Source organism: Colletotrichum acutatum (genome assembly GCF_030867785.1).
Source record: "Colletotrichum acutatum strain CBS 112980 chromosome Unknown BDZ83scaffold_118, whole genome shotgun sequence".
Classification (NCBI taxonomy): Eukaryota; Fungi; Ascomycota; class Sordariomycetes; order Glomerellales; family Glomerellaceae; genus Colletotrichum; species Colletotrichum acutatum.
The window spans coordinates 161-12,920 of NW_026849112.1; the positions used below are offsets into that span (position 1 = coordinate 161).

The 12,760-nt window shown below is 44.8% G+C and overlaps 3 protein-coding genes across 3 annotated transcripts; 2 read left to right on the plus strand and 1 right to left on the minus strand.

Annotated features, from left to right (window-relative positions):
• The first annotated feature begins 219 nt into the window (after nucleotides 1-219).
• BDZ83DRAFT_635150 (uncharacterized protein) lies at nucleotides 220-1,299 on the plus strand. Its single transcript, XM_060509150.1, has 2 exons — nucleotides 220-341; nucleotides 669-1,299. The coding sequence occupies exon 2, from the start codon at nucleotides 678-680 to the stop codon at nucleotides 1,227-1,229; it is 552 nt and encodes a 183-aa protein (XP_060360428.1). The 5' UTR covers nucleotides 220-341; nucleotides 669-677; the 3' UTR covers nucleotides 1,230-1,299.
• On the minus strand, nucleotides 1,280-3,590 carry BDZ83DRAFT_45616 (major facilitator superfamily transporter). The gene is made up of 4 exons (XM_060503194.1): nucleotides 3,302-3,590; nucleotides 3,120-3,176; nucleotides 2,710-3,010; nucleotides 1,280-2,634 (listed from the first exon to the last, which is right to left on the minus strand). Exons 1-4 carry the CDS (start codon nucleotides 3,443-3,445, stop codon nucleotides 1,619-1,621), a joined length of 1,518 nt encoding a protein of 505 aa, XP_060360429.1. The 5' UTR covers nucleotides 3,446-3,590; the 3' UTR covers nucleotides 1,280-1,618.
• Nucleotides 3,591-3,986: 396 nt separating this feature from the next.
• Nucleotides 3,987-4,610, plus strand: BDZ83DRAFT_45628 (uncharacterized protein). The gene has a single exon (XM_060503197.1). The coding sequence runs from the start codon at nucleotides 4,140-4,142 to the stop codon at nucleotides 4,485-4,487; it is 348 nt and encodes a 115-aa protein (XP_060360430.1). The 5' UTR covers nucleotides 3,987-4,139; the 3' UTR covers nucleotides 4,488-4,610.
• Nucleotides 4,611-12,760: the final 8,150 nt, after the last annotated feature.

A 12,760-nucleotide genomic window follows, 5' to 3' on the forward strand; every position in this document is an offset into this window, starting at 1 on the left:
AAGACACAGTTCGAAGACATGGATCTTACTATCGCGAAGCCGGCGAAGTATTTTTCAACCTCCAAGCGCTTCCACGTCAATATTCCGCTTCATAATCTGACCAAAATGTTCAAGAAAGCCTTTCTTCAACCATTGCTTGAAGCCGAACGCGGCATCAGGGATCTTGAAGCTGAACTTGCATCATCGCAAAAAGGCATTCGTGGCCGGATTGTAGTATCTGGAGGCGGCGCCAAGAATCAAAGAGTCAAGTACTATTTGTTCAAGTTCGTCGAAACGGTTTTCCAAAATACAGTATCTCCGCCTATAGTCTATTTGGACCAGAACCCGGAAACCCCGAATGAGTAAGCATGTTTCCATCTCGAAATCTATCTTGACAAGAACAATGATGAAGGGGTGCGGATGCACTAATACTTAGACGCAAACAGATCATTCAACAGTGCCAAGGGAGCGGGGCTGGCGACGGCCAAAGCACACCAGACAATCCAAAACTATATCAAGAATGGCGCTGCTTTTGGAATGCAAGTGCAAAGAGGCCGCGGTGGTGGCGGCGATGAAGAATGGGACGATTTTGCTGCTATTATCCTGGCAAATACCGTGAGTCGGGCAAATGTCCAAGGACATAGATATCTTTGCCGCGTATTGTTGTTTTATTGACATAAGATTATCAGGGAAGAGGAATGAAGGAATCGCGATATCACACATTCCAAACTGACGGCACCAATAGGTTCAGGATAGTCTGCGACCCCTTCGGCCTGCACCAATCTATGTCCCAGCCTCATACACAATCCCTCCGCTATCTGGACTGTGGCGCGCATACCTATGACTTTCTGGACCTTTTCATGCCAAGTCAAGGACAATGGCAGTTTCGGCTTTCTGCTCCAGAGAATCAAAGTTCTGAGCATGAGCATCTGGTCTTTGAGAGACTTATGGTTGACGGAGGGCGTGAGTTGTGGACGACATACGACAAGATCAAGCTCAATGTATTTTTCAGCCGATCGACATCGACATTTTTAGTAAGACCTGATCGGCAACTCGACAACTTACACCTTGGTCTTGGCTTGACCCCAGACGGTATTTTTGTTGCTTGTACGGCGGAAACTGAGAGAGCTTGGGTCGACGAGGTCAAGCGTCGGACGGATGCCATATGGGCGGAGAAAACTAGGAATCCGCCAAATTACAACACAACAGGTGCCAGACTTGTTGAGTTCAGCTCAGATAGTGAGGCCTAGGGTTGTGGGAGGTCTGGAATTGTAAACGGAATGTGACGTAGTTCATTTAGATTGTAGAACACAAAATTCCATGTTTCATTGTACCAACCAAGAGCGTAGGCTCCGTATCCCCTAGCTAATAGTACAAGGTAATATGCAATAATGTGGATTCGTAACAGACCACCTTAGGACACAGGCTGTACACACATACAGTCCTTGGAAGCACGTGCATACGAAGAAGTGAAATGATAATCTCTAATGCAGGGATGGTATCATTGACTTCACAAAGACAAAGAATGTACACAAGAGCGCTCTTGAGACACTATGTAGCTCAATCTTTGAACGCAGGGTTCATACCTCCTGACCCAATTTCTATAGCTGTAATAGCAAAGCAAAGCACCATATAGCACCTATAGTGTGTACATAAAGTCGGGGCGCTTGTCTCCAGCAACCCACCTCTGTTCATCAGTCATGCCAGCCCACTGAGCATCCATCTTGCCTGCTCTGCGGCGGCTGTTGGAGACTCTAAGCGCGAAGTGCATGAAGATAGATCCACCGAGGAGAAATAGAATCTGATAGCCCAAGACAACACCGTGGCCGGTAAGGTAACGAGGGGCCTCAGCCTTGAGGTAAATGTTGGAAGAGACAACACCGTTGAGATTACCCCATCCGACGACCATGCCGAGGACGAAAGCACGCTTGAGAGAGCCCTCGGTGTTGTTGATGACCCATGAGAGGGTGTTTGAGATGGTCGGGTAGATACCAGCGGCGCCGAGGAAAGTTCCGGCGTACTGGATCTGGGGGTTTGTCGTAGAGATGAGCATGACAAATCCGACGATACCAATAGTGACAGTCGCGACATTGCAGTATCCGCGCCAGCGGGTCTTATCGGCAATGATACCGACAGTAACAGTGAGAGCCGCAGCAACGGCGTAAGGCGGGACGGAAAGCAGCTGGGCCTTGGTGCCTTGGTGACCCATGCCACGGAGGATGGTCGGCAAGAAGAGGGAGAAGGCGTAAAGGGGCACGAGGCAGCCCATGTAGATGACCATGTATCCATACGTCTTCCAATCCTTCATGGCAGCGTAGATATGGCGCTTGTCAAAGTCCTCGGCGGTGCGGCCCTGCTTGTCGGCGATGAGGCGGCGCTGAACGCGGATGCGCTCGTCGGGGGTCAGGAAGCGGGCGCCCTCTGGCCAGTCGAAGACCATCCACCAGCAGAAGATACCGACGAAGACGGTGGCCAGACCCTCGATGATGAAGATCCAGGCCCAGCCGGGCTTGCCGCCGATGCCGTCCATCTTGGCGATGGCTGCGGCGAGGAGACCGCCGAAGGAGCCGGCCAGAGCGGCGGCGGAGAAGAAAACGGCGGAGCGGACACCGATTTCGGATCCCTTGTACCAGCAAGAGAGGTAGTAGTTGACACCTAGTATCTCATATTAGCCTCCGAAATCTCACAACAATAGGTTTCCGTGAGATCATGATGAAATAGCGGGCTTACCAGGGAAGAGACCAGCCTCAGCGATACCGAGGAACCAGCGGGCGGCAAGGAGACCGGAAAAGTTCGTGCACAGACCCATGAGCGTCATGATCATGCCCCAGACGATGATGATTCCGGTGAAAAAGATGCGGGGTGTGAGGCGCTTGAGCAAGGCATTGGTGGCGGGCTCGAAGACGGCGTAGCTGATGAAGAAGATGGTGAGCGACATATTGTAATCGGTGCCGCTCATCTTGAGGTCATCCTCCATGCCGGCGAGACGCGCATTGCCAATATTGGTTCGGTCGAGGAAGGAGAGGAGGTACTATGAAGAAATATGGAATCAGTATATCGTCAATCGTATTATGCGCGCGCAGCAGCTCATGCGCTGAGATTCTAGGAGAAGGTGAGTGAGAGGGAAGATCATGTCTTACAAGGAGGGATAGCCAAGGGACCAGCCAAAGGTCGACCTTCCACATGAGCTTCTTGTCCTAAAAAGGGAAGACGAGTTAGCGTGAGTGGACTCATTTCTTTCGTCGTCTGAAATGCAGAGTGGATGAGTGAGTGAAGGCTTCACGACCTCATCACTCATCAGCCGGAGAGGGAGCACACGTACGATGGCGGCACGCTCCTCTGCAGACTTTCCGGCATCGGGATCGGGCAGATCGGCAAGCATCTGCGCCTGCTCGAGCTGGGAGTCGATGGGCTTCTCATCCGAGCTCTCGGCGAGCTCGTGGTCTTTCTTCCCGTAGCGATCCATGGCTACGGTATTGGAACGACGGTTATGGGTAGCGGGAAAGGTGTTCGATGTGCGAATGAGAATTGCGTATGCGCGCGAGCGCGTTGGAACCAGGTGTGTCGCTTTTCCGAGGTTTGTGTGTGGGATCCCGCAGAAAAGTTTGCTTCCCTCTTGCCTTTCGGTGGTGGAAAAAAGAAAAGAACTCTCAATAAAGAGAGGTAGGATCCGTCGGCAAGGCAGGCGCACGAAATCTGGTGCGTGGTTCGCTTAAATGGTCGGGTTATTCAGGTATATTCACCGGCAGCCGAAGCTCAGGATGAGAGGGGATGAGGAGAGAAAGGTTGAGCAAGACTCGAGATGTGGTGGAACACGGCAATCAGGAGGCGTTGGGAGGTGACGGGGAGGTCAAGTGGGAGAGAGAAACACACAGAGAGAAGATGTGTCCCAAAACAACCTGGATGAGCTTGAGGGGTAGATCCGAAGCCAACGTGGGATGAAACCTTGAGCGCTGCTTCTTATAAATTCGACGACAACATGGGATGTAGGTGGCCGTCTCGTCTCCCTCTCTTATTCAACGACAGTCCTGCCATGCCCGGGACCCTCCGTGGCCGCCGAGTGCTACCCCCGATCCACTCACACTCACACTCACACTCTATACATCACATACCCCAATGGGAAGGACGAAATTGGCTTCCCATCTGAGTGGTTTCGTTGGATGGCCCGCCCCTCTCTTCCGAAGTACTGTGTAAACAGCCATCACCGTGCGGGCTTCCGACGGGATGGGAACGGGAGTACTTCAAATTCGGTACCGGGAACCCTGCCTGCCAGTCATAGCTTCGCCGCCGCGCCGCCCACGACATGGACTAAGGCTGGATTGAGGTCTGGTACACTTTGGGAGCCTGGGAGGAGGGAGAGTGAGGGAGTAACTGCGGGCAGGGTTTGCAGGGCTTATTGCTTTGGGCTTCCGGTACGTAGCCATGCAGCATGCAGGTTGCTGGTCGTGGTCTTCCTCGCAGCTGGCTTGCATTTCGAGACGAAGAGAATGGCAGGGGGCTTGAGTTAGGGATTTGAGTGGCTGGCTCTAGCTCAGAGAACTCAGCTTTAGCACGTTGCTCGCTGCTTGTGTCTCCGACGTCTCGACACTTCGAGTCGCATTTCCACTAGGAAGAGTTGTTTAACTTCCTCGTCCGTACGACCGATGACTTGCCCCCGCCAATGCATGCCCAGAGCTCTTGGCACTTCTCATGAGCCAACCCCGGAGCCGTTTGTAGCTAGCGATTGGCCCGCAGACTGGCGAGTCTGGGGCTAGTCAGGAAGGCAGGCTGTGGGCAGAATAAAGGATGGCGGTCTCATAATGGGGGGAAGACGGAGGAGAAAGGCGGAGAAGAGTGTAAGAACAAGCCAGACAGGTGAATGATCCGTTGCCAATACGACGATGGGAGGTGATAGAAAAAGAGACAACTGGAGTCGACGATGCCCAGGCCGTTTGAGCAACATCCATGACTCGTCGAGCGCAGCCCTCAACTTCTTTTTCTGCCCAGCCTGAGACGCCTGCGCTTATGCTGGCACCAGGCGCAAACACGACGGGCAGTGTGCCCTAAGGATATTGCAGATTGGCCTATTGGAATGAGACCATTGCTCCTTGCTGGCAGCACATTGCCTGCACGTCCCATAGTGTGACCCAAGTGATTTGTTTGTGCTACACTACTTATTTATGGATAGACTGTTCCCTGCAAGCTAAGGAGTGCTGGACGGTTCACGATTACCAAACGGAAACGCTAGATTGACAAGAAGGTCGAGCTGAATGCATAGAATGTTCGATTCTTCCCGTTAGCTTCCTTGTATCCGAAGTATGTGAGTCTTTCAGGATGGGTGCTGCATTAAGTTCGAGCCGTTTTCCCCCAACTCACAAGCTTCTTCTCGTCGTGACGGCCATCGCGGCGCGGGGGAGAAAACGGGGAAGAGGATGGGGAACCTGGTGGAGATGCTGGTGGGCAACACGAAGACAGGGGTGAGAACATCAACAATTTTTGACGGACTTCTCCCTCGACATCATCTCTCTCCTCAGTGCCGCCATCATCTTTTGGTCATCATCGTGACCCCGTCTTCCCCTCACAGGTCTCTCCACTCATCCACCGACATTCCTGGAGGCCCCCGGACGAAATAAGCATAAGAAACAGAAAAAGTTCGGACATTGAGCGAGAGAGTTGGCCAGAGACAGGGAACCGGCCCTCTCACGAACACCCCATGCCGCGCCCCTCTTCCTCTCTCTCCATCCCCCGCAATCCTGTTTCTAGGCATTTTCCCCGCACGGAGAGGGAGTCGTGGAGTTTAACGAGAGCGCTCCGATTACTTTACGACTCCATTTCAGTCGAGGTCTTGGAATGTCTTGGGAGAGGGGCCCGGCAGTGGAGGCGGGCTAATCAAGCTACGGCTCTTTGCCAAACTAGGGGAATTCTTGCCGACGTCTGTGATCCTTCGGGCTCTTGGGGAAGACCTGTTTTCTGGACTGCCAAGATCTTGCTAGAGAAGAGGCCAATGGGGCATCGCGTGCTTTTGACTTCTGTCGCGCTGTCATATGCGATCAAGTCCCGTTCCATTGGGGTGGATAGTGCCCAGCCCAGCCTGTATTCATTTTCATCAGCGACATGGATGATGGCGGGCCACCGGGGTTCTTCCCGCCTTTCTCATCCTCCAGTGAAGCCGAGACCGGGCAGCACACCGTCGACGTTGGTTGGAGCTTGGCGGGCGCCCGAGCTAGCTAGACGGTCTTGTGAGCAGTGGGCTTGTTGATGAGAGTCGAGCAACACGAGCTCCCCATACCGACGAAAACCAATGGAAGAGAGCCATTTTCGCTAGATAGGCCACCGTCATGAATTGTGCAAGCCACAAGTCTCTTCTCTCACCGAGAGCTCGTGGCAAACGAGGAGACCGGCGTGATCTTGGCGACTGATGCGCCCGTTTCCCCGTCCATGTTCTGGGAACAGCCGCCATCCAGGGCACCGCGAGAAAGACGGCTGGGAAAGAGGTCGACAAGATAAGCTTTGCCGCCATTAAGACCGACTTTGACACGAACTGTGGCCCTCGACCTGGCGGCGCCGCCAGCCTGGGGCAACTTGGGGTTAGCTGGCATTGGGCAGCCTAATAGTGGCTCCCAAATGAAACAATGCGCGCTTTTTCGTTGGTCTTCTTACTTGACGGGGAAGGAAGAATCTAGATCGCAATGTGTCAAGGTTCCTCTTCCCCGGATTTCCTGGTCAACATCAGCCCATCCCAGACTGGAATCACAGCACCACCGAGCACCCACTCCGGAGGGGGCGGAGTTCCCACGTTTTCTTATACACATCTTTCTTTTGCACCAACCAATATCCGTGACATAGTGAATGTTGTTCCGGGAGAGCTTTAGATTGGTAGTGGGCAATGTGCAAGATCCACGAAGTGCTCCTTTGGTATGCGCAATGGTGGATGGAACACATAGGCTCACGCAAGCCAAGCCAGAGAACAGGTCGCATTATCGACGTTTTCAGTGCTCTTGGCAACAGGCAGTCCAGTCCCAACAACAGTCGCTCAGCGCGGGCGGTATCGGTATCCGTTGCATATCTCTCAACCGCATAACCCATCTGCGACCACGCGACGAACACCCATCCGAGTACCGAATGACCCAATCACAGTCCGTGGCCATTCTCGACGAGACGAAACTCTATTTGAACGGCCGCTTCTGAGAGATGAGCTAGAAGGTTCATAGTCCGTTGACCGGGTATGGTGTGGGCAACACCGCCTCAACTCGAGAGGATCACTACAGACAACAGTGCCGTCTATGCGGGACGATGCCGTGGTTTCACGACGTCCCAGTCTGGTTCCACGTTCTCTTGCACTTGGTTCTCGAATGAGGTCGTCTCTAGCGCCGTTCCCGCCTGAGTGGCTTGCGACCTGGCAGGCAACCTCTATAAACGACTCCCAATATCGCGGTCGAAAGGAAGTCAAGAGGCTGCGACAACTTGCGCTCCTAGCGTTCAACTGGCATTCGAAAGATGAGGGTTGCAAGGTAATCAGACTTAAACCGTCACATGTCTCGGTCGCAACCGGCGCAGATTGCTGTTTGCTGGTCAGTCATTGCCGAGGGACATCCGCGATTCGATACTGTTAATGCGGATGCGGAAAAGTAAGGGTGAGAAGATGAGTGGAAATAGGGTGAGAATGATAGTCAAAGTGAGAGTGAGAGCAAGAGTGAGAGTGAGAGTGAGCCGGTAGGACTCAGTGAGTGTGAGACACGGCGGCATTGGCCAACTGTCGGTCGAACCATCTTGCGCTTCTCACCTCCGTCGTATGAGAATGTGCATCTCTTCCTCCTGTCTCTCTCCCTACATCTACCTCAATTTCATCCCATGCAACCTCGTCTGTTCGAGTAGGTGACACAGACCGAGCGGCGGTGCGGTTTCATTTCCGTGGCCTTGGAGCGACATGTCCAGTCCTGCATACAGTATGCGGCGAAAAGCAAATAATTCTTTTTCTTGTCTCCTTCTTCTTACAATCGTCCCAACGTTTTCTCCCGGGTCTTGCCTCCGCCACTGGCGCTGTGAAGAGAAGAAGAGGAGGGTGAAGTAGGGCACAGTACGAGATCTCCAGATGAGTTCCGTCCCAGTTGGTTGGTGCGAGATCTCTCTGCAGGGCCCCATCTCGGGCATTAGTCCAACATGAGCAATTCTGTGCGAGACGGCTTGCGGCCGGAAACGTGTTGTTTGCTTCCTTCTTGCATATGCTGCTGCAACACCGCGGACCAGTGTATGGTCAATATTCCGCCTGTTTACGTGCACCCTTATTCGACCGGCAACGATGATCCCGAAAATGCCTCGAGGAGGATACCGAAGGGGTGGAAAGCCCGGAAGAAGGATCTCTTTGATAAAAATTTGCCAACAAAGGACCCAAGTTGTGACAGATGCTACCTTGCTGCAGAGTCGTATGGGAGGATCAGGCAGCCCTAAGTATCACTTGTTTGCTAGAGGCACCCGACGTGCGGCACGCCCAGAGACGTATGTCCTACTACAGGAGGTTGAGGACCTCAGGTGAGTGAATCAAGCATTGTATTTTTGTCCTGGAATCCCTTATCCGTCATCCTCAGAGATCCTGTGCGCCAAGTAAAACGTGGGAAGAGCGGCGATGCAAGTATCCACGTGCATAGATCTATTGCTGCGCCTCATATGCTTCAACCCGTCCTTCTCTGCCTATGGCAAGCAAACAGCATGGATTGGACCCAATAACGACTGGCTACATCTTCCTCATGAACCTTTTCATCTGCACAGTAGATGGAATGTTAGTATAATTGCTATCCCTACCGTCCTTCCCAGCGGCCCAAGTGGCGCAGCTCGCACAGCAGGTGTTAGTATCCCTATCACAGGGATATTAGTCAATTAGTTCGAACCGTAGGTTAACGAAGTAGGTCAATTAACTATATTAATCTACTACGTAGGTATAAAAAGGAGATTCTAACCGCAGGTTAAGTAGGCCATAATAATTAACTATACAATTAATAAATAGCCCCTACGCTATTATAAAGTCGAATTAAACTTCTAATTTAATACTAACTTTCTCTCTCTTTTATTGTTTAATAGCGGCAATTAGAAGTATAATTTAACCTCTAACTAGCCCGTTAAATATACCCTTTTTTTTTTTTTTTTCTACTTTTTACGGGTTACCTATCCTTCTATTCGTATTATTACTTTTCCTTTACTAACGAATTGCTCTAGCCCTTTATTAAATATAGCTTTTATAAAAGCATTAGCTAAATTATTGTCCCCGTTAATCTAACGGATTTCGAAGATCTCTTGTTATTCGTATAACTACTTAAAAGCTATAATATCGATTATAAGCCTCTTCTCTTTTATAGTACTTAACTTAATAAAGTATTCATATAGCGAATATAAATCGGTATAAATAATTATAAGGATTATAAAAAAGTTAAGTCTATTTATAATCCTTTTAAACGTAATAAAAATTATATAAGTAATATCTATTTTATTTACTATTCCGTAAACTTTAAACGCTAATACGCTCTTAATAACTCGCTTACTCTTTATTAATAAATAATAAATTACGTTACTTTAAATCGTAAAGTCATCCTCGCCGAAGGTCTTATTAACGAGGATAATAATATATCCTAGCTATAAAATTAAGTCGTTGTTATTTATAAATAATCCGTCGATAAATATATATAGCCTCGTTAAAGCGAGCTTAATAAATTAATAAATAAGACCTCGGTTATAATTATTTTATTATTATTAAAATTGCTAATTAAAAATATTAAAATCGTACTCCGTAAGCTCTATAGCCTATATAGCTTTAGCGTAGTTAAAAATAGCCTCGGGCTAATAGATATTCGTAATATAAGCTCCTCGGGCGAGCTTAGCCCTATATTACTTTTTATAGTTAAGGGATTTTAAGTCGACGAGGCTAATCTTCTCGCTTTACCCCTTTTATTAAAATACTATATTATCTCCCTCGATAGTTAAGATCCCTCTATTAAACGTAAATAGTACGCTTATTATAAAGATTTTTTTTAGTTTAGCTACGAATTTAGCCTTTTAGAGCTCCTCGTCCTCCTTCTTTATAAACTTAATATTTAATAGACCTAGGGTATCGTCTATTTATATTTTAATAATACTGAATAAGTCGTTTATGTATTTAAATATTAAGAGGTAAAGGTCGTAAGTTAACGTAACTATTAATAATTAATTAATATAAAAGTCGTAGTATATTGCCTATTAATAAATACCTAATTCGGTAAAACCGTATAACGGCTTAAGTATTTTAATAATAATACTTTTTAAATATTTATTAGTTATCTCCTTTAAAAAGTAAGCTAAGATCTTTTTTATAAGCCTAGTTATTAATTACGTATATATTTATATAATATTACGACTTTATATTTCGTATCCCTTTTACTGTAACGATATTATAAATACTATTATAAAGCGTTAGCTATAGCGTTAAACCGTAAGTAATTAAATAAGTAGCGTTGCCTTTTTAATATCGCCGTACCTTTATATAACGTACTTCGATTTTTTATATAGTTAAAGAGTACTTTTCCTTTTTATCTCTCGAACTATATATAATTTAAAAATATAGATATTCGCGTATTTAACTAAATTATAAAAGATAAATCGGTAAACCCTTTGATCGTATAATATATTTACTTCGATAAGATTTAATCCCTCGTAGGGCCTTCTAGCTATTATAATTACGCCCTTTTTTTATAGCTAAACTATGAGCGTAAAATCGGCCTTTTTTTTAACTATATAAAATATAGTATTTATTTTAGTATTAGTAACGAATTACTATAGTAGCGCCCTTTATTAAGGTCTTTTTAAATATTTTCTTAGCGGCAGAGGGATTACTTTACCTTCGCCCTTATTATCTATTTATTTTATTACGACGATTTCGTTAAAAATAATTTTTTATTTATCGTTAAGTAATTAAGGGGATTCCCCTAGCTCTTCTTTTTTTTATTAAATAAAAATCTCTTTATTAATATTAATATAGTACGGTCGTATTATTATAATTAATATTTTTAGTAATTAGTCCCGATCTTTAGTAATAATATATAACCGTTCGTTAACCGAGATTACTTTATATAGTCTAGACTACTATTTAATAGTTTCCCTTTATACCCTTATTTCCGAATTTAATAGTATATCGAGGTTAGGGCTTACGTTTAGCCTATTATAGGTAATAACGGCTTTATTAATCTACTTCCTCGTATTTACTTCCTAGAGTACTTTTATTATTTTATTAATTACTTAAGCTCGCTAGGCTACGTTTAATAATAATAATAAAGCCGTCGTCGTCCGTAAGTATACTCTAAATACGAGAAGCGTTAAAACTAGCCCTTTTAGGCTTATAGTATCGTTATAGTATTTAAATACTATCTAAAGATACTCCTTATCTATAGTATTAGGGCTCTTGTTACGGATAATTTTAAATACTTTTTTAAACTATTAATATACCCTTTTTATTTTACCAATATTATAATATACTTTAATAAATACGATTTTTAGTTATATACTATACGTAGTAATATTATTCCTAAACTCTATAAACTTAAAGCTAGTACCGGTATCGGTTTTAATGCTATTTAGTAATCTTTAATATATATTAATCTACGCCCTTTTTAGCGTTAACTAAATAGTCTTAGCCTATATATCCTTAAAGAATTATCCTCTTTAAAATAATATAGCCCTGTTAATAATATACAGTACTAAGTAATTATTTAAATAAAAAATATCGACGACGATCTTTTAATTAAAGTTAAGGTCGTTATATAATCTAAACTTAAATTTATAGGGGCTCTATATGTTTATTTAGTATTAGTAATATACCCTCGTTAATTACTTTAGAGCTCCTATTTTAATATTGTTCCCTAATTATTTTAAAAGGTTATATAGCTTCGTAATTAATAAATAACCGAAGCGTCGGTATAATCGCTTAAACTCGCCCTCTATAAAATAATTAATAGATTTAATATCTAATTCGAGCTTTATAAACGTATATCCTTATTACCGTTTAATAAACTTAAATTACTTATTATTAAATAGTCTATTCCTTATATTATTAAACACGATACCTAACTAGTTTATATCCTTTAAGCATAATAAAAATAGTATATTAACGGGTAGGATATAGAAGATTATTATATTAAAGCGTATATTAACTTTTATTATACCTAGGGCGTATATCTCCTTACCCGGGCCGAAGCTAATTCTCGTAATACTTACTATTAACGTATTTAAAGTAATTAGGGTTATTTTTTAGAGTATTTAGAATTACCCTTTACCTCTTATTAACTATTATAATACTCCTATATTTAAGATAATCCTATAAAAGATTTTTAAACCGTACCGTTCGTTAGTATAGAATGCCTAGGTAGTACTATTAATTAGTCCTTTTAAAGAATATAAAAAGGGAGCTCTTAGGCCCTTTAATTCTTTTTCTTCTATAAGCCGTACTTTTATATAGGCTATAGTTTCGGATCCGTTATTAAACTTTTTATTATCGACGGTTCTATTTAGTAATACTATACTCGGGGATTTCCTTTTTCTATTTATAGAAAAATACCTATTCGTTAAGAGCTCGTATTACTTCTCGTTCGTTTAGTAAGGTATATCTTTTTAAAGTTAATAAAGCAAAAAAAGAATAGTTAATATTATTAAATTCGTTATAATCGATCTTTATATATATAGGGTTAGATTTTCTTTATTTTTTACTTCTTTAAAATCGACTCCTTAGTTATTAATAATACCGTCTATGCCGTTTATTAGCTACCCTTATAAATAATAAAGAACT

Bases quoted from the DNA above. Each gene is read 5' to 3' on its own strand.
- BDZ83DRAFT_45628 (XM_060503197.1), top strand. From the start codon at position 4,140: ATGGCCCGCCCCTCTCTTCCGAAGTACTGTGTAAACAGCCATCACCGT.
- BDZ83DRAFT_635150 (XM_060509150.1), top strand. From the start codon at position 678: ATGAAGGAATCGCGATATCACACATTCCAAACTGACGGCACCAATAGG.
- BDZ83DRAFT_45616 (XM_060503194.1), bottom strand. From the start codon at position 3,445: ATGGATCGCTACGGGAAGAAAGACCACGAGCTCGCCGAGAGCTCGGAT. The intron at 3,177-3,301 runs GTACGTGTGCTC...TTCCCTTTTTAG, and splicing joins CAGAGGAGCGTGCCGCCATC to GACAAGAAGCTCATGTGGAA. The intron at 2,635-2,709 runs GTAAGCCCGCTA...ATGAGATACTAG, and splicing joins TGAGGCTGGTCTCTTCCCTG to GTGTCAACTACTACCTCTCT.